The sequence below is a fragment of the Amblyomma maculatum genome, chromosome 3, assembly GCF_055883805.1.
Source record: "Amblyomma maculatum isolate TAMU_Amacu chromosome 3, ASM5588380v1, whole genome shotgun sequence".
In the NCBI taxonomy this organism is placed as follows: Eukaryota; Metazoa; Arthropoda; class Arachnida; order Ixodida; family Ixodidae; genus Amblyomma; species Amblyomma maculatum.
This window is the reverse complement of record NC_139346.1, coordinates 215,589,021-215,614,998: the sequence shown is the minus strand read 5'-3', so window position 1 is coordinate 215,614,998 and position 25,978 is coordinate 215,589,021. Positions and strand designations below refer to the sequence as shown.

Below are 25,978 nucleotides of genomic sequence, written 5' to 3'. Positions count from 1 at the left end.
AAATTTCACTTCGTCCAGATTGGCCATTAGGAACGGCAACAATACTGAGCAACGAAAGGCGGAACTCACAACGGAACCAGGCAGTAAACTCGAGATACTTTCGCATTTGGGCACCCAAGCACTCTTAAGTGCACCCCTGTAGTTTTTTCTACCCAAATGGAATAAAGGGAAGAAAAAGTAAACCGCTAGTCATTCTTGTTTTATCGAGTTTTCCGTTGCATCCTCATCTCACGTGATATTCAATGTTTGGTTTGGTTTGTGGATAATCAATGTAGCTTCACTTGCTTCCGATTACTCGTAGCGGATGTATAAAGACAAGCTCGTCCAAATCACCTCATAATTTCAGATGGTAGCCTTAATTAAAGTTTGGTTTGGTACAACCTAAGATTGATTAAAGATCTAGATTTTCGTAATCAAACTAAACGATGGCCGGATTGGATGTTTTGTCTTTTGTTGAGATCATCGCCGTATGTCTATGTAGCAGTTAAATTTACGTCCGTACAAGCGAGCTTTCCTCACCGAACTATTGGGCAACTCTTAAACACCACCTGGATTGATTTTTTTTTTATTTCTCGCAGTTTTAAAGGCCGTTTTAATTAGAACCCATTTTTCCTGCTCCAGTGATGCCCGCTAGAAAAAGCAAAGGCAGCAAAGGAAAGGGGAAACTTCTAAGCAGACGAAAAGGCGTTAGCAGAAATGTTCGTTTCATCTGCTATCGCCCGTCCCTGCTCGCTGCCGTTGTTTCCTTTCCGGGGCTTAACATTTATGTCCGAGCGGAAGTGTGTCTTCGTGCCACCATTCTCCATCTTCAGTCCGTTGTTCGTTCTCCCCTTCGTTCCCCGGCCACACTCACAATTACCGAAAATCACATCCCGTTAACGAGTCCGCATCAAGCCGCAACGCAATTTGTTACTTTCTCCGGAGTCACCGCAGCACTCTGCTTCGCCATGCCATTCTGTTGTCGTGCCCTCGAGCCTACCTCGCCTTTTACTTCACTTTCAGCCCTCCAACTTGGGGCTGTTGCTGTTTCTATTATCGATTCTTTCGCTGCTACTTCTCCTTGTCCATGCTTCGCGGGCACTCCTTTTGGGAATTCATAGGGACAAAGGACGCCGGCTGTGGGCCTTATTTCTTCCTTAGCGCTGCAATACCATTCCTTTACCGCCTTCCCCGCCCTCCTCCTCTTGTTCCTGTCCCTCGCCGGCCCGCCCACAGTGCGGCGGCCGCGACGACGAACGGGGCATTCGCGACAAATCGACAAACGGCGCTGCGCGGTAGCTTCGAGACGATGTCCTGTCTTTCTGCTCCCCTGCCTCTTTCTTTTCCTCTTCTGTTGCTCCTTGTTTGTGTTTTTTACCCTACCCGACACAGCGTCTAAGAGCGAGCGAAGGAAGAAAAAAAAACGCTGCGCAAAAGTACAGGCCGCCGCTGCTGCGGCTCCCTATCGTCTATATATTTCTACACTTCCCCACGGACCACCGTCTCGACAACCGCCACCGTTTCCTGCCCAATGTATAGCAGGAAAGAAAACCCGCCTTATTGTTTTTTTTTTTTTTCGCTACTCTGCAACCTTTTACCCCTTTCTCCCCGCCGTTCTACCGTTCCTCCTTGCCTCCTTCCAACTCCCGCCTTTTGAGGATGTGGAAGAAAACACGAACGAAACAAGGTAGGACAGGCATTTTCCTTGTGTTGCTTAGTTTATTTTGATATTTTTTATTGTTTACGTTGCCATGTGACTCCTTTATGCCAGTGTTTTCCTACTTCCTTCATTTCCTTGCCTTCTCGTTTTTTCTTCTCTTTTTTCCTTAGGGCCCGACTCCTTCCTTCCGGCGCGGTTTCGTGCGTCAAGCACACCGTTGTCGCTGCGTCGAGATCTCGCCGCGTCTCGATGATCACAGAGGTTCTCACGGGATTCGGCAATAGCGCGCCTTTCATCTCTCTCTCTCTCTCCGCCTTTCGCTGCCTTAGTGAAAGGGCGCTGACATCGCCGTGTAAGAAAAATAAAACCAATCAAGGAAGAGTCGGCCGGCAATAAAAAGAGAATTGCATACGTCGGGATGGAAAGTAGGTCGCAGAGAGTGCCAAACGAACCGGAGTTTCGGGCTTATTCAGAAACATGGACCTTCTTTAAAGCTGTACAGAGATTGTTGACGCCGCGTGTAGTCTAATGCCTCGTTCACACTTGAGCATTCGGCGGAGCGAGCGAGCGAAATCCGCTACCGCCAACACGCTTCTTCGTTCACACTTCTGAGGCAAGATATCGCCGCCGTCGCCGCTTAGACTTCGAGCTCCCGTCAACCCTGACCTGACCGCTCGACTGCAGATACGAATCCCACGAGAAGCATACAGTTGGGCTAGGTGCTCCACGCATTATTACTCAATTCTTCACCAAATCATGGCAGATTTTACCCACGTAATGTAGCAACAAGAGCTTCAACGTGCTATTTGCAGGCATCGTTAACAAACGGGACATATTTGCCGCTCACACCAAGGACAGCGGCGATCTTATTCCAGTTGCGTTGGTCGCCCGGCAAGAAAAGACCTCGGATAAAAAGTAAAACTGAGAGGTAACGAAGCACCTAAATACATTAAAAAAGCTTTAAAAAAAATCAATTTGTAAAAGAAAAAAAAACGGCAGCGCCAGCGGGATTCGAACTATTTATCTCTCGCTCCATATAGCGTCCTGCGCTAACCACTCGGCCACACCAATTGTTTTTTTTTTTTCCTGTTAACAATTATGTTTATAGAGGGGCGAAGTCAAAGCATAATACCACAAAGAGCTCTAGCAAAAGTAAGGGTTCACAAAGTTTCAAAAACGCTTTAGGTTAGCCAGCTGGCTCAAAACTAGCATCCATTCAGGTTTCTCACTTTGGGTATTATAGATGGCGGTCAGGTTGTTGATACTTTCAATTAAATACCCCATCGCTGAACGAGCATCCACGTCCGCGTGTCTCACAGCCATTCTTGTTTTCCATACACGGTGGAGGCAAAGCAACATGAATAAGTCATATAGCACACCCCCTTTATTATGGTCCGTATACCATAGGGTGTAATTGGCAAGTCCTTTTTTAAAGTCCTCTGCAGGATATCTCACAGAAAAACTGCATCCTAGCAGTCAAGAAAAATATGGTCTATGGTTTCCGGCTTATGACAAATCAAGCAGTCCACCGGCCATGGAGCAAAGACACCTTTTCCCTCAACCACGGTTTAACAGGTAACGTACCACTGTGTAATAGGCAGAAAAACTTTTTTGCTGACGACCGTGCTAGCATCTTCGTAACGTTTTTTAGGACATCCTTACCTTCCTCTCCACAGCGTAATAATCGATACAACGGCATTAGCATCATTACATCAAGCAGGTCCTTATACAATTGCTTTTGGATTATAGCGCTTAGGTATTCCATTGGGAATCTCACTTTTAAAATGTTAAAGGAAGCCACTACCTCGCGCAAAAAGCACTCAGTTTTCTGTGTTTAAAATTGCTAGAGGACATCGAAAATTCGGGTAAGTCTTGGCTCAGTCTAACTTGAAAAACTGTATGCAGAAAAGGGTCAGTTTGGTTCCGTAAGAACATAAACCTGGGTACTATCTGTCGTAAAAATAAATGAGCCGAACCAAGTCCTCCACTTTATTGCTAAATGTACATAATGACAAAATATTTAAAAGGCTTGCAGGCCGCTTGCCGGCCGCGAACAATGCAGTCGTTTGATTTGTGCAAGATTTCTAAACACCACCTCAATTTGAGCATCACATCCTCTATCTTTCAAAGCATCATGTATTTTCACAATACTCTCGGCAAAATATTCATACACGGATCTGGCACCATTGTCAACATGACGGTAGTCCATAGCACTGAGCTACACAGAATGCAAGCCCAGCAGGAATATGGCATCTATGGTATTACATCGTCTTGAACTGGCAGAAACCTGATACCTTGCGGTGTAAGAGGAAGATCCTTCTGAATGGTACGCTGTAACACGTCCCAAAAAAAAAGATTGTATTGTTACACTCAAGGAACATATGTTCGATTGTTTCTGTTTTGTTACATAAAAAACAGTTTGTCCCCCATGGTACATATATGCCGTTTTTATATAACCAAGTTTTGACGGGTAGGGTACCAGTGTGTAAATGGAAAAAGGTCTTGGTTGCGGGCATGACCCACATCTTTCTCACCCTTTTCAACGCATCTTGACCAGCAGTAGCCTTGAAAATTTGTCGGTACAAGGGAACTGAGAACATCGTGTCAATCAGATTTTTCGTAGGTTGTTTTCTTTTTACTGTGTGCAAATACTCCCTGGTAAAACGCATGTCAAGAAAGCGATAAGACGCCACCACCTCTCGGAGGTAGCGCGACACACCATATCGTCCCCCTTCGCTTGATGGAACTATTAAATCTGTGAGGGCGTTGGACAGCATCTACTGAACATAAGAATGGAGAAAGGGATGTCGTATGCGCCGAAACATAAGCGCAAAAGTATCTGTTTTACATATAAATGACAAAGGCCAAGGCCCCCGTCACCTACTCTTCGAAAGAGGCTCGTTCGGGGCATTCGCTCACAATCGGACCCCCCAGATGAATGTTGCAAAAATGCGATGGAATTTTTGGAAATTCCCCCGCGAACAATATAAGTATTGTAAGATATACATAATTTTCGCAACATGAAAACATTGCACACTGCAGCCCGCACGAATACGGGCAAGCTGCGGTCACCCCACTGAGTCGTCAGCTCTTTAATCTCAACTACCTTTCTGCTCCAGGTAGAGTCGCTTTTCCGGTAGCATTCAAGCGGCAGCCCGAGATAAGTGCTCGGTGTAGCAGACCATTCAACTTTCTCAGACAGCTGGTGTCTTGTCCCATGAGCCATGCCACAATCCCACACACTTAGTTAAATTCAGCATGCTGCCGCTTTTGGCACAGTAGTCCTGCGTTATGTTCAGTATAGCCCTGATACTATCTCTGTCCCGTGCAAAAAAAAAAAAAAGCAACATCGTCGGCGTAGGCCAGTGCTCTGACTTGGAATGCCTGTAAACTGAAGCTTCTATCTTCCTCACTCTTCAACACTTTACGGCACAATGACTTCAAAAACTGATTTGATCTTCTGGCAGTCCAACGAACTCTCAAGAGTCTCCGCCAGCACCACAATTCAAACGCGTCAATTCTTCTGCGGTCAGCCTTCCTCACAGTCCAACTCTCGCATCCATACATCACAATTGGAAAGACCATAGCATGAGTTATACGGATCTTGGTTGGCAGACTAATGTCTCTGTTCTTTACTAGGCGGTCAAGGCTAACCATGGCTCTCTTTCCCAGAAGCAGGCGTCTCCTAATTTTAAGACTGCAGTCTCCTTTCGGGGTAATCTTGGAGCCCAAGAAGAGAAAATCTGTCACAGCTTCCACTTCTTGTCCCTTGATGCTCCAGGACGTGATAATGCAAGACGCCATGATCTTTGTCGTCTTTTTAATGTTCAGTTTAAGCCCAAACTTCTCACTTACTTCTTGTACGCGCATCAGAAGTCTCTTGAGTTCCACTTCACTTTCTGCCATTAAAGTGGTATCATCCGCATATCTAAGGTTGTTGATACGTTTTCCAGCAATCCTCACTCCAGCTGAAGTCTCGTCCAGACCGGCCTTCCTCATGATGCACTCTGCATATAGGTTAAAAAGGCAGGGCGACAGTATGCAGCCTTGCCTCACTCCTTTCTCAATCGGAAACCAATCAGTAAGACCATGCCCAGTTCTGACTGTGGCCTCTTGCCCTTCATACAGGTTCCTGAGGAGACAGATGAGGTGAATTGGAACTCCCATCTCTTAAAGAGCTTGGCATTATCTGCTGTGATCTACGCAGTCAAACGCTTTCGAATAATCAATAAAACAGAAGTAGATTAGATGGATTTCTGGAACTCTCTTGCTTTTTCCATGATCCAGCGAAGGTTGGAAATTTGGTCTTTAGTTCCTCTGCCCTTGCGAAACCTAGCTTGCACGTCCGGAAGCTCCCGATCCACATACTGCTGCAGCCTACCTTGGAGGATTTTCAACATCACTTTGCTAGCATGCGAAATAAGCGCGATCGTGCGGTAGTTGGAACAATCTTTGGCACTGCCTTTCTTTGGAATGGGGATGTAAACTGACCGCCTCCAAACCTGTGGCCACTGCAGGGTTGTCCAAATCTTCTGACATAATGTATGCAGAATGTTAACAGCGTCATGGTTGAGGTTTTGAAGCAACTCAGCTGGAATGCCATCAATTCCGCTAGCTTTGTTCTTAGCAAGGCTGGCTAAGGCCCATTCAACTTCACTCTTCAGGATGCCCGGCTCGAGATCAGTAATCACAACCGTCTTATGTTGGGTTTGCACATTCGGGTCCTTCTTGTACTGTTCTTCTGTGTATTCCTTCCCCCTCTTCTTTATATCTGAGGCTTCAATGGGGTCCTTGCCTTGTTTGTCCTTTATCACGCCCAGCTTAGCACAGAAGCTTCCTCTGATATCTTTGATTGTCTTATACTGTGTTCCTTAATTGGCTGCTGTCCTCAACTGCTTGGCACTGTATGTTCAGGAAGGCATTCTTATGTCTCCTTGCTATTTTCTGAAAATCCCCCTTTATGGATCACTGCCTTGTCGTGGCGGTGGGGCTTGCGAAACTCGATGAAGTCGTGATCTCTGCTGTGTAGGGCCACCCAAGATAGACAGGTCACGGCAGAGTTTTGACAAATTGTGATTCACTGGAGAAGGTAATGGCAACACACTCCAGTACTTCCTGCCAAGAAAACCCTATGGCCAGTCACAATAGCATTGATGATATGGCGTCGAAAGAGGAGCCCCCCAGGTTGGAAGGCGTCCCACATGTTACTGGGGATGAACTAAGGGCGATTCCTAGTAGCTCCAGGACGAATGAAGCGGCTGGGCAAAAGCCAAAAGGACGCTCAGTTGTGGATGTGTCGGGAAGAGACCGGAAAGTCCGATGTTGCAAGGAGATATATCACACAGCAACATGGAATGTTAAATCTATGACGCAAGGTAAACTGGATGTCGTCAAGCGAGAAATGGATAGATTGAACATTGATATCTTGGGTATCAGCGAGCTCAAGTGGACAGGAATGGGAGAATTTAACTCCGGCGACCATTATGTCTTTTATTGTGGGCACGAATCCAGGAAAAGGAATGGAGTCGCTCTCATAGTAAACAGAAGAATGGGCAAAGCAGTGCTAGTGTACAACCCCAAAAACGACCCAATATTCACTTCGGATCCAAGGTCACCCTTTAAACATAACAGTTATCCAAGTCTATGCATCGACCACTACTGCTGAAGAAGCTGACGTTGAGAGATTTTATGCAGACCTACAATGCCTTTTAGACCGCACCCTATCATCAGACATCATTTTTCTCATAGGAGACTGGAATGTTAAGGTCGGGAGTGAAGAAATATCCGGAATTACAGGCAATTTCGGTCTTGGTGAGCCAAATGAAGCTGGGCAGAGGCTAGTAGAGTTTTGTCAAGCAAACAACCTGACCATAGCGAATACTCATTTTCAACAGCACAAGAGGCGCCTGTACACATGGGCTTCACAGGACGGTCTGTACAGGAATCAGATCTATTTTATTCTTTGCCGGCAGAGATGGAGAAGCGCTATACAAGCAGTAAAAACAAGGTCTGGGTCAGATTGTGGCACCGATCATCAGCTTCTTGTTGCCAAATTTAAGCTTCGATTGAGGAAAACGCAGAAAACTAGATGGCCTTCCAGGTATACCATCAGAGTATGCTGTGGAAGTGAGGAGTCGTTTTTAAGAATTAGATCTAGAAGACAAAGAGCCCGAAGAGATGTGGACTGATGTTCGTGATATAATACAAGAAGTTGCTACTAAGGTAGTTCCAAAGCAAAAGAAATGCAAGAAAGCAAACTGGTTATCTGAAGAGACTTTGCAAATAGCTGAGAATAGGAGGATGGCAAAGGTTATGGGGGAAAGAGAAAGATACAAGGTTCTCAATGCGGATTTTCAGAGTACATTTATACGTCTTGGTAATTCTCGATTTACGATCAAGCTCGTGGGCTATTTTTACTCCTTCGCATATCACCGAACCTAAACCTACATGATTCATCAAAAGAAAAAGTATTTCATGCGGCACTCTATTGAAGGTTTTCGCCAAATCAATCTGGAGCATAGCAACCCTGAGGAATTCGCTGTCACAAAGCTCTAACACGCTTCTAGCGACGTGAATATTCGTGTGTATAGTTCTGTCCTTTATCCCACACGTCTTGAGAGGTACGATTAAATCCTTAATTACTGATTGGAGCTTTTTCGCGAACACCTTCATGAGAACCTTGCAGTCGACATTTGTCAATGTGATGGGTCGATATCTCTTAGCAGTACGAAGTGTAACTTCATCTTTACCTTTAGGTATTAAAACGGTGTGGGCATGGGTGAACGATGACTGCAATTTCTTGCGTTCGAAAGACTCTGCGAATACCATTTGTAAGGCAGCAGCCGTGTCATTTTTGAACTCCTTGTAGAAAGCAGCACTCAGACCATCCGGACCCGGTGACACTCGGCCACGCCGATAAATCTAGGAAATATTTTTTGCGTTTTATATCAAGGCCACATTTATAATGTTGGAACTTCACGTTTCGAGGTGTACAGGCCATTGCTGCAGCTCTAAAAATTAAAACTTCTTGACCATCGAAGCTTGCTGCCTGCTCTCAGGACTTGCAACTAATGTTCTGGATACCTATGCGCACTATATATTGTGCCAGGACAGCAGCTTGAGCATATTGGTTATTCATTCTTGATGGAACAGCGCAAAACATCGGGACAAGAGACAAGCGCTGACTTACAACTGGTTTTTATTTCGAAGAAACATTGCTTCTTATACCTTCATCACCCTCTCAAAAAAAACACATGCGTCGCAACCATATCGTTCAAGCGTCCACAAAAAAGCATAAGACACATAATCGCAGATATTTATAATCACATTTTTAACATGTCAAATTCTTTCTTAGTCAAAGCAACGGACGGTGTGCTGACACAATCGTCGCGCAGACTCGCTATCGAAGCTGCCTCGATTATTTCCCGGACTAGCTGGTCTTTGTGATTAGCCAAAGCTTTGCATTTTTGGAAAACCGGTACACAACTAGTTGAAGGGCAATCTCTACAATGGATTCCCGGGTTCCTGCAAGCTTGCTCGAAATTATTTTTGTGTTCTAGCAGCCTTTCATTCATGCACCTGCCAGTCTGCCCAATGTACTGTTTACCGCAAGTCACTGGCAACGAATAAACAAGGCCTTCGGTGCACTCCACAAAGGGGGTTCGATGCTTTATCGTGCATCCCTGCTTCTTTTTGGTCGGATCGGAGTTGACTCGTCTGCACAGACTTTTGAGTTTATTAGGAGCAGTCATCACTACATTCACGCCAGCTTTTCGACCTATGCCTTTCAGGCGATGGGAAATATTGTGAAGATACGGAATTGCTACTACCGGCCTCCTTTCTTTCTGTTTCTGTGCATCATCTTGCTGCTTGGGCCTAGCCTGCATCAGGTGCTTTTTCACCTGCTTGGCAACAGATACCAGCAAGTGCGAGGGGTAACCCGAGTTGCCAAGCCGTTCCGCCTGGCGACGAAAGCTCACATTCATTTTGTGAACACGAATGCCTTGAGGAAATCCTGTGTTCACAAAATGAATGTGAGCTTTCGTCGCCAGGCGGAACGGCTTGGCAACTCGGGTTACCCCTCGCACTTGCTGGTATCTGTTGCCAAGCAGGTGAAAAAGCACCTGATGCAGGCTAGGCCCGAGCAGCAAGATGATGCACAGAAACAGAAAGAAAGGAGGCCGGTAGTAGCAATTCCGTATCTTCACAATATTTCCCATCGCCTGAAAGGCATAGGTCGAAAAGCTGGCGTGAATGTAGTGATGACTGCTCCTAATAAACTCAAAAGTCTGTGCAGACGAGTCAACTCCGATCCGACCAAAAAGAAGCAGGGATGCACGATAAAGCATCGAACCCCCTTTGTGGAGTGCACCGAAGGCCTTGTTTATTCGTTGCCAGTGACTTGCGGTAAACAGTACATTGGGCAGACTGGCAGGTGCATGAATGAAAGGCTGCTAGAACACAAAAATAATTTCGAGCAAGCTTGCAGGAACCTGGGAATCCATTGTAGAGATTGCCCTTCAACTAGTTGTGCACCGGTTTTCCAAAAATGCAAAGCTTTGGCTAATCACAAAGACCAGCTAGTCCGGGAAATAATCGAGGCATCTTCGATAGCGAGTCTGCGCGACGATTGTGTCAGCACACCGTCCGTTGCTTTGACTAAGAAAGAATTTGACATGTTAAAAATGTGATTATAAATATCTGCGATTATGTGTCTTATGCTTTTTTGTGGACGCTTGAACGATATGGTTGCGACGCATGTGTTTTTTTTTTTTTTGAGAGGGTGATGAAGGTATAAGAAGCAATGTTTCTTCGAAATAAAAACCAGTTGTAAGTCAGCGCTTGTCTCTTGTCCCGATGTTTTGCGCTGTTCCATCAAGAAGGGTATATATTGTGCACTGGAATTATTTTAACATGTGGAGTTTCACAGCTCTAGCAAATTTAGGAACGTCGGCTCTTCGGTCATGCTCTGCTACCGTGGACGCAATTTTCGCTGAACACGGAGATAGCACAAACATTCAAAGAAAAAAGTGCGATGAAGCTCCAAAACCGGCAAGCGGAGCAGCGAGTACGCTAGTTTACTGGTAACTAAATCTGATTTGTATGTAAACATTTCGGGAAGCGTTGCGATGACCGAAGTATTGGTTTGTTTATACGCAGTGCAAGGAGGAGCGCAAAAGCTTGCGAAACATGTAAAGTATTGTGCCTTACAAGCGCTCTATGTTGTTGTTTTTTTTCCTTAATTTGCCCCTCGCTCAATAAATTACTCTCTTCCTCGTTTTATCTATTTTTTTTTCTTGATGTTTATACTGGGCCACGGTGCGGGCTACGCTCTCTGATGCGTAGGCCCTGTTTTGAGCCTGCAGTGAACATTTTGGCAGTAATCATCGTGTTAGAGTGGCCTCAAGAACAGCTGTGAAGATTTTTATGCATGTAGACCACATTATTCAATTCCAGATTTAGTTGTACGTTAATCGCCAGTATGTTATAAGACAGAGCCGCACCGACCATCGTCTCTCTCGAAACGCTCGAAACGACGTAACGAAACGTGGAAACTCGAAAAAAGATACCGCCGAAAAAAAAAAGATACGCAATATAGCTTCACGGAGTCACGGCATCGAAAGCATTTCGACTGTGGCCGTCACAATTATCGTGAGCCGATGGTCGATTGCGAGTACGCTGTTGCAATGTTGGCCCCTGAGGGATGCTAACCGGTCGGCGCCGCGGGGAGCGCCGGCTCAACTTCCTCGCCTTCCTATTGGCTGATGAATTCGGCGGCAAAAAAAAAAATCCGGCGGCGAGAATCGGTCCCTGACCGATTTGGCTTTCCGCCGAGATTTCCGGCGGATTCTCTACCGCGGCGGCGGAATTCGCTCGCTCTCGCCGCCGAATGCTCAAGGGTGAATGAGCCATGAGACAGCCCACTGTATGAAATAGTGGCGACTTCATACGTAGTGGACAAATGTTTTTAGAGGTTGCCGCCACACGTAGATATACAAAAAGAAATCTGTAAGCATCGTCCTGATATTCACGCTGGCTGTTCTTGGCAGCTTGGGTGGTGGTTGAGAATGTGGTGAACTGCGAACACCGGTCGTAAACTCTGTCGTCCATGGCGGAGAGTCAGTACGCGGAAGGAACTATATATGTAGTAGCTCAGAGCCAGAAAACTGAGCTGAATGAATCAAACGCGAGAAAACGTCGTTTTACAGCACACTAACTAGAGCGTGACATCTACGCGTCTCATCACTATTTAATACCACATACCAATGACAATGAGCGACAGTTGAGAAGTGGTGCACTAAAATCCCATTCGAACCTTCGCGAAATCAGTAGCATGCAACGAGAGAGGAATAAATTAATCGTTCAAATAAGCTTCTCTCTGCGTTTCCCGAAACCAAAGCAGGAAACCTTTAAGTACATGCTGTATTCATTTGCTTGTACACTGGGCAGAGATGCATGACACGCCACGTTTTGCGAAACCGATTAGCTGTACTTCAGTTGTTTTGCAGGGACGCTCTAATAACGGTTTCCCCCATTGCACCTTGAACTTGCGCAGCCACCTCCTTTAATTCGCTTCATTCTTCTACCTAACATACTCGCTTTTCTTAACTTAGTGAACACGGAAAGCCAAATCTTTGGCTTTCCGTGTTCCGCGATGTTGTGTGTCGCCTAGGCGACACACAACATCGCGATGATTATTCCCATTCGACAGAGCAGTGCAGCATATCAGCAGGACTATTGGCTAAGCTTTTGTGCAATATTTCGCTCTGCCGCTGTTTTGTTCGGTTCACCCCACTCCCAAAGGAGGATCAAGATCATGTATCCGATCCGTATTCCAGATACCTCCTAAATAAAGCGTAGGAGTAACGCAACGAAAGCATCTGGAGTCATGTAACTCGTTCAGAGAACAAACACTGCTTCCCGGGGAACCCTATAGGGAGACACGTCTGGCAACGTAGGCATTTATTCCTGGAAGGTCTCTCTCCGTTCTCTCAATGTCGTATCTGCAACACGTGTTGCCCCTGTCAATAGTTCCGGCGATGCACACGTTCGCTTCGTCTGAAGTCGAAAGCAGCTTGCCTGGTCGCTTCTGGCCGAGCTCTTCTCCCTGCTATCCTCAGTTGGCGGTGCTATCTCATCTTCTCGCGTATCGAAAGAAAAGAAACGCCACCAAGGGAAAATGAAGAGAGGCTCTATTCAGATGATCGGAGAAACTAAAGCGATGAACAAAGATATCTATATCAAAGAACGAAAGAATGAGACGAAAACCGCGGAGGAAGATGGAAAGAAGAAGACTCGCCAGTGGTTGGTCGACGGCGCAGCGGCGCACGAGAGGACAGACCACAGCGTGCAGCGTAGCAGAGCAACGCATTTCGCTTTCCTTTGATACGCCAAAAGGCTGCGGCAACGGCCCACGAGAAGTGCACTCCATGGACGACGTCTTTTCTATTCACCGTATCGATATACAACGCTCCCTACTCCAACTCCGCCTTTTGCTGCCTCCCCGTTTACTCCTTACCTCCTTCCAACAATGACAAAAACCACGGCTGCTTCGTCCATAGCATCGCTTGTTACGATCTCTGGCGTTGCGCCGCCGTTCGCTGCACAAAAGCGGACAGCAGCCGCCGAAGAAGCAGCGTCTGTCGTTGGTTCGTCGTCGGCTAGTCCCAAGCCGCCTGCACTCTTTCTGTTTTCTTTCTCCGAGTTCTTTTTCTTCCTCGATCGTTCCCTCTCGAGTCGCCCCGCGGCCTGGCCCACTGGTCGGTCAGATCGGTTCGTCGAATTACCGTTTCCTTTCCTTTTGTCTGCAGCGTCGCGGCTCCGCCCAATCCGGTCCAGTTGATGCCTTTACTCCAGTGTGGGCGCGTGCGAGCACAACGTCGTTCTTCTTTGTTCACATCGCGCGCGCGACCATTGTCTTTGCGCGCTGCGGCTGACCCGAGACTCGTGTCGCCGTCTCACTTTTTCTTCTCAACTTCACCCTTCCTTCGCCTAGTGAGCTCCTTCGCTTTCAGCATGCCTTTATCGAACTATCTTCTTCTGCATTCGTTACACTAAGCTTCAAGCTTCGAAAGAAGAAGCCAAAAAAATTTGGGAAAACAAAGGGAGAAGAAAAGACAAAAATAAGTAACATAAGGAAAGAAGGCGATCGTTTATGGAACATCATGCGGAGATAACGCTGGCCTCTCCTTTCTTTCGATGCCGGCAGCGAACTCCTTTCTGTTCGCTGCGATGCTTCTTTTTTTTTTTTTTTTTTACGTTCGCTTTCTTTTTTCTTTTTTTTTTTTTTACTAGTAGCTCTGTGTATTTTTTCTGCTATGGACACCGCAAGACGACACGGAGCTGCTTTCCCTTATTGCGCCATGTTTGATTCTTGGCTTGCCTTTACCGGTACATAAATACAGCGTTTTCTCTTCTCCCTTTTCGACCTCTTCCTCCTTTCCCTTGGCTTCTTTGTTTAACTCCTAACACTGTAAAGAAGGAAGGGAAAGATAGGAAAAGGCGCTGGCTCCCTACTCTCTTGCCTCTTACCCAGCATTAGCTTTCTCCTCCAAGTCTCCCCTCCTCCCTCCCTCTTTCCCTCCATTTCTTCCCCCGTCCTCACTTCCCCTGTATTCTCTTTTGTGTGGCGTGGGTCTGGAGCATTTTATTCCGTCTTTTCTCTTTCTCTTGTGGGCCATGTAAGCAGTGGCACGTCGCCTTATAGACCTCCAGTTCATTTCACCACAGCAGCTTCCGCTTTTCTTTGTTAATTATTTTGCGTCTTTTCTTTTATCCGCTGGTTCTCATCAACTGCGCTGCATAGATACCCGCATGCTGTTTCCTCTTCACTATGCATCTTGTCTAGCCCGCTTCATCCGACTTGTGTTCGCCGTAGCCCTTTCTCCTCGGTCACTTGCTCGTTAGCTTTCTCTCCGAGATCGCGATGCCGTTCGTAGCACATACGCAGTACACAAACCGCTCCTTTCTATCTCTTTCACCTTCTCCCCCATCTCCTCGAATGTCGTCCCCTCGTCCGCTTTGTATGCGCGCTTACTTTACCCCCTGCTTAGGCGCACCAGAGTTGTGCTCTCCGCCATCACCTTCGAGCTCGTTCCTTTGTTCTGGGCTGCCTTGTCCGTCTATCCCTTTGTTCTACGGAGCTCTTTGAGGCAACGAGAGAGAAAAGGGGAGCTGGGCAAGGAAAGGGTAAGAAAAGGCTGCGCGAAGCACACTGCGGTTCACAAATCCAGTCCCTTCTCTTCGGTTAAGCAAGGGAGGGCAGGTAACGGTGCGAGGGTAGTTTCTAAAGCTCTGAAAGGAGAACGGCGGACGCCATCTTCCTTGCTTGCATGTGCATCTCCCTGCTTGCTCTTATTGTGCTTGTCCTCTTTCTGAGAATCTTCCGCGATCCACCCGCCATTAATGCCTGCTTCATTGTCTCCCCTTATACTTTCTTTGTTCCTCTACGTTGTTAAGAAATGCGCCCGACGAGACCTCTAGTTGCGGTAATAACTTCTCTGTTTTGTGACCCATTAATCTCTGGTCAGCTTCCTTGTCATCTGACCGCGTTTATTGTGCTTTCTTTTATCTATTTCAATCAAGTTCAATGAGCGGACGCTTTTGAAGAAAAGAAGGCGAGGTGGAGGGCGAGAGAACTGTGGTTGAGTTCCATATGGCTTGTGTTTCCTCGGGGCCACCATGCTAAGGCGGGCTCCAAATTTCGTAACCCGCTTATGGGATTGGAGGTGACCTACTGCAGAAGGGTTTCCAGGAGTTCTTCCTCTGCTGTCTTCACGCAAAGCAATCTCTCTCTCTCTCTCTCTCTCTCTCTCTCTCTCTCTCTCTCTCTCTCTCTCTCTCTCTCTGGGGTACCACTGCCGCTTCTCTGTGTGCGCTTGTCTAACAGTGTTTTTAGCGCTAAGATCTTGCTTTACTAACCGTCAGAGCGTTCAGGCTAAGAGTTAATGGTCTCTAGAGGGCCTTTGAAAGCACGAATATGAGAGGTCTGCTCCGCGCAAGTGTTAGAGAAGCAAGTAGCTGCGTCTATTGTTTGGCTTGGTTTCTCACCCGTTAGAATTTTCTTCGACCGCTTTAGGGGGATTTCAACTTCAGAGTGATTTCAATGTTCACCAAAGGCTCGTAAAATACGGAGACTCTCATAAACCTGTGGCAACCCAAGCGAAGCATCCCGAAAGCGAATCAAGATTAAGAAAAACACACGTTCATTTTCTTGCTGTTCTTGCTTTCAGTGCGGCTGTGAGGCTGAAACAACTCTTCTCTTCGTAGCTCCCGAGGAGGCAAGAAGCTCCTCTCTCCCCCCGTTCTGTTTTTCTTTTTTGTCGGAGGGTAAGTGTTGTGTTGCTCGCTCAACTTATGAAAGAAGCCATGCGCCTCCATAAAGCGCAGTTTGATAGCAAAGTGAAACAGAGAATGCTTTGACTTCAGGCAGAAAGGAGTCGCTATCACACACAACCAGAAACTTTCGCCGTAGTTTTCACGGCTTCGGTGCGCGCGCACAGAGATGGGGCGAGGTTTTTTTCTGGCAGATACGCACATGCCTGAGCTCTCCCCCTTTCCCAGTCAAGTCTCCTCGTGGGACTAATCGCCATCTTGACGACGACTGTGCCATCCCGAGATTGCGTCAGGGTATGGGCGTGAGCCTGGAGCAAGTTAGAAAATGAGAGAGCCGGACCTGGCCGTCTGGTACATAGAAGGTGTTACGCACAAAGGGGGTGAGAGGATAGGGAAAATGAAGCCGAGGCGAGGGCGCAAAAAGCTACCATGTTAATCGCAAGGAAACTGCAAGAAAAACAAGCAACGGTAGCGGGGTGCACCTTGTGTTGTCCGCAATTGTTGGTTGGTTTGCTTTATTCTGGCGCTTCCTCTGCAGTTTAGTGGAGCGGTGTTTCCCCGGTCCCAATACCCGCTACTCTTCTGTTCCCAGCTTGAATGCCGTGCCTTTCTTCACTCTGCCTTGCAGCGTCGAGGCAGTATAAAAGAGTGTACAGTGAAAGGCAAGAAATTGGCGGTCGTCGCGGTTGGCTGGACTCTGACGCAATGTCTTTTTTGTTACATCGCTCGTCGCCAGCGCTCCAGCCTCCACCTTTACCCGCTTCTGCCACTATGGTCACAACAAAGGGAGGTTAGAGGAAATATAAGATAAAAATAACAAGAGTAGTGAGTGGGCAGTCTGGTCATGAAGAAACCACCGCCGCGCACCCCCGTTCGGATTGAAGTTATTGGTCTGGAGAGAAATTTGTTACCCAGTAGCGTTGTTTCGCTGTCTTTCCCCGCGCTGAGCTCGCCGACTGCACTCGTAAGGAAAGCTCGTTTAATTCGGGCTCTTTTTTGCTCTCGTCTCTGTGTTCAGTGATCTAGCTGGCCCCCTCAGTGAGGCTGCAGCTTCTCCGATGTAGCCCCTCCTGAACTTGTCTTTCCTGTCGCGAAGCAGAGCTGAAAGCTGGAAAGCGCCAGCAGGTGTCGAAATTGGACGCCTTAAACGTTGTCAAAACTTGGATGAGCAATTTTGGTGGCACTAACAACAGTAGAGGCTAGCAATTTTTGTTTTCTGTTCTTTCATTAACATTTACTCACCAAAATAATTCTCTTTGCGAACCTACATTGCCTTGAAGTTGGAGAAAACATCCTACATCTTCTAAGACTCATTAGTCGTTATACTGTATTTATACATAGCATCAAACATTACCGCAAAGTTAATAAAATCAGGCCATGCGAACATGCAAAAATATAAATCTTAATCTTCTATGAAGCCGTATAAGAAGTACAGCAGACTGCTCGTCGTAATTACACGCTTACATGGCCTGATAAAGCGATTGATTTATTTTAGTGGTAGCATGCATGTTTATTTTACAAGCAAATTGTGCAATATTTTTTCAATTTTTCTTGTTCCAGCTCGTTTTCTTTTTTTCTTTTTTTTTTTTTTTTTTGTAGGCACCCTTGTTTGGCGGCTGGTTCTGCTGAACCCTCTCTTATTTGTCGTGCTTTTCGGCATCGTATCCGCTCGGATACTATCTTAATGCGCTGATCGTTTAATTTCTAGTCTAACCTTGGCGCATCCATTGTCTTACAAGCGTTTTTATTTTCGTCCTTTTTCTCCATCTCCGAAATTGGATATATTTACCGTCCAATGTATCCCGTGCCCTATGATATTTAATCTGCATTACCACATGCATATTCTACCTGCAGTGAAGCACACTTTACTAGCAGAATTAAAAATGTATGTATATCTTCGAGTGCATTGCAGAACCTGCAGTGGAGAATGCGAAAGTATCAGCGTTGCTGCTGCACACGGTGCATCTCGCACCCCTTTTCGAACGATGCCACGAGAAGAAACCGAATGGTGACTATCATAAAATCACAAGTTTATAGCACGGCTGTACTTGAGTGGAGGCGGCGGTGGCACGCGCTTTCATACGGCCTGCGAACTGGCTGCATGTTACAATGGAAGCTCTTCTAAGTGAGTTGTGCTATCTGCCGCTGCCGAGGGCGCGAAGAACCCACCCTCCGTGGCCGCTCGCTTCATCGAAGGCGATCAATGCGCTCCTGGTTTCTCGTCTTCAAATGCTCGTCTGTGAGACTCAGGGGGTCGAAATCGAGCCAAACAATTGTGGAGAGTGCATGTACTTCATGAAGTTAAAAAGTGATAACATGTTTGTTGTTGTTGTTGTTGTTGTTGTTGTTGTTGTTGTTGTTGTTGTTGTTGTTGTTGTTGTTGTTGTTGTTGTTGTTGTTGTTGTTGTTGTTGTTGTTGTTGTTGTTGTTGTTCAAAAAGCTAGCCGCTAAAAATAGTAAAGAGGAGAAATCAACCTCCCGGTTCATAAACCTAGGCAAAGTATTATAGCATAATGTATATTGAGACCTTAAATGAAGCAGCTATCATTTATTTTGCATGCTGGTCCCTCGCAGCACCTAAATTGGACGCGAAGGTTCGCTCATGCTGGAAAGGACAAACCTTCAAAGCAAGCTTAATTAATCGCAAGCTTCAGGGGATTATTGAAAACTCAACAGGTGCAACATTTGGCTTCCGCACTAGCCGCATCGCATGTGCGGACTTTTTTAAGAGTGCGCTGCATCGGCAGTATATAATATTTACGATGAATGCCGCAACAAGTGACTTATGCGAGTTAATTCTTCTGACACAGCTCAAGATTGGCACTTAAATATTTCGGATACTATATCAATAAAAATAGACGCCAGTGGTTTACCTGAACATGAATTTCCTTTGCTCTCGAAATATGTTCAGTTCACGGAGTTACTGACATTCACAATGAACTGCGTGTAGTTCTAATTTTGTACATTTATGGCAGTGTTCAGATTATGATAAAGCAACGTTATAGGCCCTCGTTATTTTTCAAGTTTAAGACTTCAAGACTTACGTTAGAACGCTATCTTAAAACCCAATTCTATGCAGTACTGTTAATGCATCGCAAGCAGAGGACATTTTCAGCGCACTTAGTTTTAAGTTAACGTGAGCCCAGTTAGGTTGCCCACGAGCCGTTTTTTCTTCGAGCACCCTGCTTCCTCTATAGTTTGGGGGTTCTCACGGAACTCGGGCTCCGCTCTCGGAGCCAAATGCCTCGCCGCTAGCTCGGGACACATCCGCAGCCTTGAAGAACACGGCGAGGCACAGCCAGCGGGCCAAGCTGTTCATTGGGAGTTCCCAATGTTCTTCCTCGGTCTCATAGCAGCATCCGTGCGCTCCGGCGCCGCAGCATCTCTCCGCTGCAGAAATGTCTGTAGAAGATGAAAGGGGAAGAGGGATCGCCCGGCCCACTACGGCAGTTCCTTTCGCCCCCCCCCCCCCCTTTCCGCAGCAGCTCCGGGGGAAGGAGGCCGGGAGGGGAAGGAAGAGAGTTCCCGTGAAATAGAGAGAGAGAGTGTTCGCCGCGTCGCGCTGGCGAGGGGAGTGTTGAATTCTCGCAATAGTATGAGATGAAAGCGCGCCATGTAACAAAGTTTAATGACAAGACTGCGCAAGCATACTTATAAAACACGAACACTCTTGGTCTTGCAAGCCCGTTCGCCGCCGAAAACGGAGTGAGCGCGTTGTCTGGCGTTTTCGTTGCATTTATATTTCGATGGCGTGCATCGTATTCTGCCAGTAAGTCTCAATTAGTGGTCGAAGGAGTACTAGTTTCACCTGCGTGCGGTATCTTGCAAGGTGTCGTAACGACGGCATCGTCTCACCTTTGAACACATTTTTGTTTACTTCTGCGCACATACCTCACTCTCGGCTGGCTTCCCGTGCCTGTCGTAGAGGCATCGTGGTCACTGACCCGCTATAGGTTCCGTCAACGCGAATGTGAAATATCCACCCTCTTCGCACTTTGGTGCAGCTCCTGCGGCGCGTTTACCGTGACTTGCAGCCTTCCTGTTCTGAGGCGTGCGTTTCGCCTCGGGACAGTACACAGCCTTCATTACCCTTCTCACGCGGGGTCACAGTTGAGTAACGCATAAGCATGCGCAGGCCTGAGGCCACGGGCTTGACATAAAGTGTGGGATGAGGACGGTAAGACGGGCAGCGCACAGGGATCACGCTCAGTTGGCGCCGGCTTATAGGCTTATGCATATCGCGCATTAGAGAAGCCCACCCACGTCGTCAACTTGCCACTCGATACGAGGTCGGCGTGGCATTGTACAGCGCCGGTAGGTGCGCGTGTTATCCTGCTAACGCTCAAGAACTAAGAACTGTCAGTTGGAGACTAGTCGGGAAAACAAAAAGCTTGAACTGCACATATACGTGTCCAATATACCTTAACATATCGCAAAATCTGGAGAACTATGCTTAAATTTCGCATTACCGAGTAATCGAAAGCGTTTCTTTGCAACACTAAGCATGACGCGAATTGGTAAGAGCCATCAGTAACTTTCCATAAGGTTATATTTTAAGACCGCCCTTTATATGTTGCTGCCTGCGAGAAATATTGCGTAGTAAATTGCTTGGGCCGATTGCACGCTTTGTTGCAAGTATATTTGATTTTTCACATAGTTGTGAGCTGACTTTACTTTTTAGTGAATACAGCCTTGATAGAATAAATGAGTTTTATTAGAGCTGTAATCAGTCGCCAGTGATAAGCGCAGCTGCGGAGGATTCATTTTTACATTTCTACGACAGTGGCGCTGAGTGCTTGTTGTTGTTGTAGTGGTTGTCAAGTAAGGGCTGTACATTTTTATTTTGTTCGTCTTTGCAGGGTGCAGTACATCGAGGCCGGTGCCTTTGATGAGATGAAATCGCTGGAGTGGCTGTACCTACACTCAAACGAGATTGTTACCCTCAGCTACGATGTGTTCAAGCCTCTGCTGGGCACGCTATCCATACTCGACGTTCATGGTACTGAGCACCGATGTGTGTGTGTGTGTGTGTGTGTGTGTGTGTGTGTGTGTGTGTGTGTGTGTGTGTGTGTGTGTGTGTGTGTGTGTGTGTGTGTGTGTGTGTGTGTGTGTGTGTGTGTGTGTGTGTGTGTGTGTGTGTGTGTGTGTGTGTGTGTGTGTGTGTGTGTGTGTGTGTGTGTGTGTGTGTGTGTGTGTGTGTGTGTGTGTGTGTGTGTGTGTGTGTGTGTGTGTGTGTGTGTGTGTGTGTGTGTGTGTGTGTGTGTGTGTGTGTGTGTGTGTGTGTGTGTGTGTGTGTGTGTGTGTGTGTGTGTGTGTGTGTGTGTGTGTGTGTGTGTGTGTGTGTGTGTGTGTGTGTGTGTGTGTGTGTGTGTGTGTGTGTGTGTGTGTGTGTGTGTGTGTGTGTGTGTGTGTGTGTGTGTGTGTGTGTGTGTGTGTGTGTGTGTGTGTGTGTGTGTGTGTGTGTGTGTGTGTGTGTGTGTGTGTGTGTGTGTGTGTGTGTGTGTGTGTGTGTGTGTGTGTGTGTGTGTGTGTGTGTGTGTGTGTGTGTGTGTGTGTGTGTGTGTGTGTGTGTGTGTGTGTGTGTGTGTGTGTGTGTGTGTGTGTGTGTGTGTGTGTGTGTGTCAGCTTAAAAACAGTCAGAGATACCTCAATGTGGCCTAGGTGAGTTAGTTGCACAGCAATGCAGACATTACATAAGTGGTAGAGCTGAACTAAAAGACGATTTGCTAACTAGACTTAAATCATCAACTTTCAGATTTCTGGTTTTATGAGCAAATTGATATTGGGAAATTCATGTCCGTCAACATAAAAGGCGAGCCTAGTCAAAAATATACTTTTCACAGTCGGCTTGGTTGGCTTTTCTGCTTTGCAAATTTAAGAAATAGCGTCGATGCGTTTGGCATCGTCAAAAAATCACGTTAACCTGTTTTACACCAGAATGTGCACAAATGACGTCGTTATTTAAGCTTTAAAAGGTCCAATTTTAGCTTTCAATATTTATAACCACAATGGCGATTGAGATAATTTAAAAACTGAACCCTCTTTTGATACTGGCAGCTTTCAATTTCGCAGCATATTCTTGTAATCCAAAACCAATACCAAGAAAGTTGATGATTGTTTTGAGTAATTAATCGTGCTTAAATTGTGTCAAGTTCCCGTACATTAGGCATGCCTCACACTGAAATCCACCTGCAAAGGTGACATCAAAGTGTCCTCCACTATTTTCGAAATAGCAATACCTATCGGTTTAGATAACCCACCTATGTGCAGTTGCCAAGCTTGCTTTACATAAGTATACCAAGTATTAAGCTGCAGTAGGAAACGAGTTGATGCACTACACCGATTGCCCCTCGCAAACGGGAGAAAAATGCTTACATCTGCATGCGTGCTGAAAATAAAATCCCTTCCAGTACACCTATATTACTGCAGTGTCACTAAGCGCACATTTAGAACACGGTTCAATAAGAAACCCCAATTGATCAGGCCATTGCTACTCCTCTTTGAAGATAACTGTGAATAATTAGGATTATTTTATGCCCTACCTGATGTCCCAAAACGTGGGCCACTGCTTCTCTGTTACAGATTTCCCGTTATGGGCGACTTCACGTTAACGCACTTTTGAAAAAAGGCAATCACCACACGAACAAGAATACCTAGCTCTGAAAGAAAAGTATGCAAATTGCACAGAATTTACACAGTTGGCTCAAAAACAACAACGCACGTTGGTAGTGACCGGTGGCGCAAGTGAGAAAAAATGTTAAAGTTACCGAATTGAATATCAAATTTTGCTTCTGATTGCTGCACGGTGTCTACAGCCGTAGGCAAAGCAGTAAATGAGAAGATCGGTAACACTATAGTCCACACTGATTTGACGAGCTTATTCAAGCGCTACAGTCCAGGAAAGAGGTTCAGCCCTTGATCGGAAGCGTCGTACACATTATAGAAAAGGTTACGACACGAGCACACAAAATAATATTCTGCTCGGTTCCGCGCCACGTCGGTATAGATGGCAGCGAACGAGTTAAGACATCTGCTGCACGTGCCCGGGTCACTGTAATAAAAAATAGTTAACATACCCCATAAAGATGCACGAAGTTAATACTCAGTAAACTGAAAGTTGAATTGTAGGACTAATTGCAGGGGGCCTGAAACAAAGAACTAAATGAATAATTTCCTTTCGTGAAACTCATTTTAAGAGAATGGAAGTCTGCAAGCACCAGGAGTGTTTTACTAAGTTAAATTAATGCCACATTTGCTTGCGACACACACGCAGCTTATGCTTTTCTTGCTGACGAAAAGAGAAAAAAGGCGAAGATGAGCTAACAGTAAATCATATTTTATATTCATACACAAAACTAAAGAAAGAAAAATATATAAATCAATTTTACACTGACCGCTTTCTGACCTGACTGACCTTTTTTACTTAGGTTGCTATTAGATGAACACAGAGTTGTTGACTTAGGCAATCATTCTAGATTTTCAAATGAAGGAAATGTCCTAAATAAAATATAAACTATATGAATAAAGTCCTGTGAGCACCACCAACAAACTACTTAACCTCGTGTTTGGCGCATGATCGCCTCACTTGCTTATGCGCCAGTAAACGCAACAGAACACAACAAGCAAACATCATTTCTGCACTAAACATCAATGAAACGGTTCAACTAGAGGCATCTCTCCTCCCCTCTAACTTCCTCATTCCCCCTCCCCTATTTTGAAAAACAATTTGCAGGCTGTGAATGCTGTGATGTATGCTTTTATTTTGCCTGAGCACTAATGTTTTGTTTCATTGGTTATTTGTTATTTTTCTTCGTTTTGTAAAAGCCCATTTCTCGTGACTATATGTGTTTCGATATATGTAGAACGCTTTTAATGTGTCATTCGTGCCTTTCCACAGCTTGATTAAGTTAAGGTATGCCTCAATTCGTCTGATATTGCCGAGAAGTGCAGCTAAAAGCATATCATGCTTTTAAATAACTATCAGCCAATTGCGCTATCCGGAACGGAAGTGCGACAACGGCTCTAATTCAGCAGTCGCGAAAGTGACTGTCGCATCTAAGTTTTGCAACTCTTCAAGTATGCTGTACGGTTTCGAGCTAAGAAAAACTGGAGACAGAAAGGTTTTGCTGCCTCGGTCTAGAGGCTTCAGTGCTTTGTCGATCGCGTTTGCGACGCTCATCCACACAAATATGTCGAGGCAACACATTACAGCGTCGCTGTCATATTTATTTATAGCACGCCATGATTGAAGGCCTCAGTTGCCAAAGTGACGCAAACCTTTCTCTCAGCACTGCCATTCGCAGTTTGCTCGAAGATCGTAAGATCAAAATCTAATTGCGTTGGCCATATTTCTATTCAGGAAGAATTCAAGGATCCCCGCCCGATGTGTTTCAAGTGCCAGTTAACGTATCCGATGTGGCCAGAATCAATTTCAAGTTGCCCACAACGGCATCCCTAACAGCCCGCGTGCAAATTCGAGACACTAACCTCCACATGACATACTACCATAATAGTATTATCATCGTTTTGAATGAGGGTCCTTAGTTCGCACGCAAATGTATGCGGATCCAGACACGGAGGATATGAATAAACGCAATTTCGTGCTTAGCATTTCTGGATGATCCCTGCGTTACGTCCGCTAGTTCATCCCATGACGAACCGGAGCAGAGGCTCCAAAAGGTAACGCGTTTCTCCTGCTGCCTCGCCCTTCTACCCTCTTGGCGCAGACAACCCGTTCCACTGCGACTGCGAGCTGAGCTGGCTGCGGCTACTGCTTCAGGGCCAGAGCAACATCGTGGTGAACCAGCCCCGAGAGACGCGCTGCGCCTCGCCCGAGGAGCACGCCAGCACGGCGCTCGTCCAGCTTCCCGGCATGCACTGCGCCGCGCCTTCATCACTGCGCCTCTCCTCGTCGTCGCTGCTGCTGCTGCTGAGGACTGCGCTGGCCGCGCTCGCAGTGCTCGGCCTCGTCGTCTCCTGAGGCCGGCGCGCTTCGACGCATGCCCCGTCGCGCCTCTCTGTCACTCCGCCGGTAGCCTCCTTTTCCCCCTCCTCTTCACTTGAGGCCTCGCCACCTGCGAAACTGCGACCACCGCAATCTTTGTTTCAAAAACCGACAAAGGGAGTGCCTCTCCTGGCTCTCCTGTGTGGCCGAGAAAACAGTAATTCACAACGTTTTGACGTCTTTCTAATTGGCCATGTGATCGAGACTTGCCATCTGGGATAAAAACCAAAAGTTGATCGGGCGGTCCTCTATAGAGGTCTTCACAGCTCCACCCAAGACCTTATTCGTTAGACAAGGTGCTTGAACATGCAGAGTCAAGAAATTTGGGCTCCTGACACGTTTGATGTCTGCGATCGAGGGTTCATGGAGTGAAACATGACAAAAAAAAAGAGGGGCGTGTCTGTTCGCATCATCTTTTTCTTTAGAGGTAATCACTTTCCTAACATCACATAACTGCAGATGAAGTTATGTGATGTTAGGAAGATAGAGAGAGACCGGAAAGCGTGGCGTGACATGGTCCATAGGGTCACGAAGAGTCGGACACGACTGAACGACTGAACTAAACTGAATCACTTTCCGGCTCAGTTGATGACGGTTATCAGAACTCTGCATCTTATGGTACAGAAAACCACACGCCAGAAGATGACGGACTAAGGTTAAATGCACGGAAAGAGAGCAGGAAGGGGGGGGGGGGGGGGGGGGGGGGAAGGGGAGTAGCTCAATGCGGACGTTTTAAGATCAAGGTTTGTCGAGAGGTAGCCTTTATTGATCTCTTAATTCCTGTAATTGACATTGTATTATGTAATATGTCAATGGAAGCCACAGCATATCAGTTATTAGCGCGTCGCGGTCGTGCGTTAAGTTTCGCAGCTGGCAGGATTGGAGGGGAGAGGCGGCTCCATTGGTTGACAGATGCCTAAACCGGGCCTTGTGCGCGTTCGTCTCTCGTGCTGTGAGTGGTCGGTCGAACCAGCTCCCGTGACAGCCAGCAGCTCGACGGC

General features: G+C 46.5%; 1 protein-coding gene across 4 annotated transcripts in view; it reads left to right on the top strand.

Moving 5' to 3' along the window:
- Window positions 1-25,657, top strand: part of LOC146197698 (uncharacterized) — a 448,896-nt gene extending 423,239 nt beyond the window's left edge. For all 4 annotated transcript variants that reach the window (XM_084599608.1, XM_084599606.1, XM_084599607.1 and 1 more), the window contains exons 9-10: window positions 20,833-20,972; window positions 24,700-25,657. In XM_084599608.1, coding sequence (XP_084455734.1) covers window positions 20,833-20,972; window positions 24,700-24,953 — 394 coding nt within the window. In that variant the 3' untranslated portion in view covers window positions 24,954-25,657. The remainder of the gene's footprint in view (window positions 1-20,832; window positions 20,973-24,699) is intronic.
- Window positions 25,658-25,978: the final 321 nt, after the last annotated feature.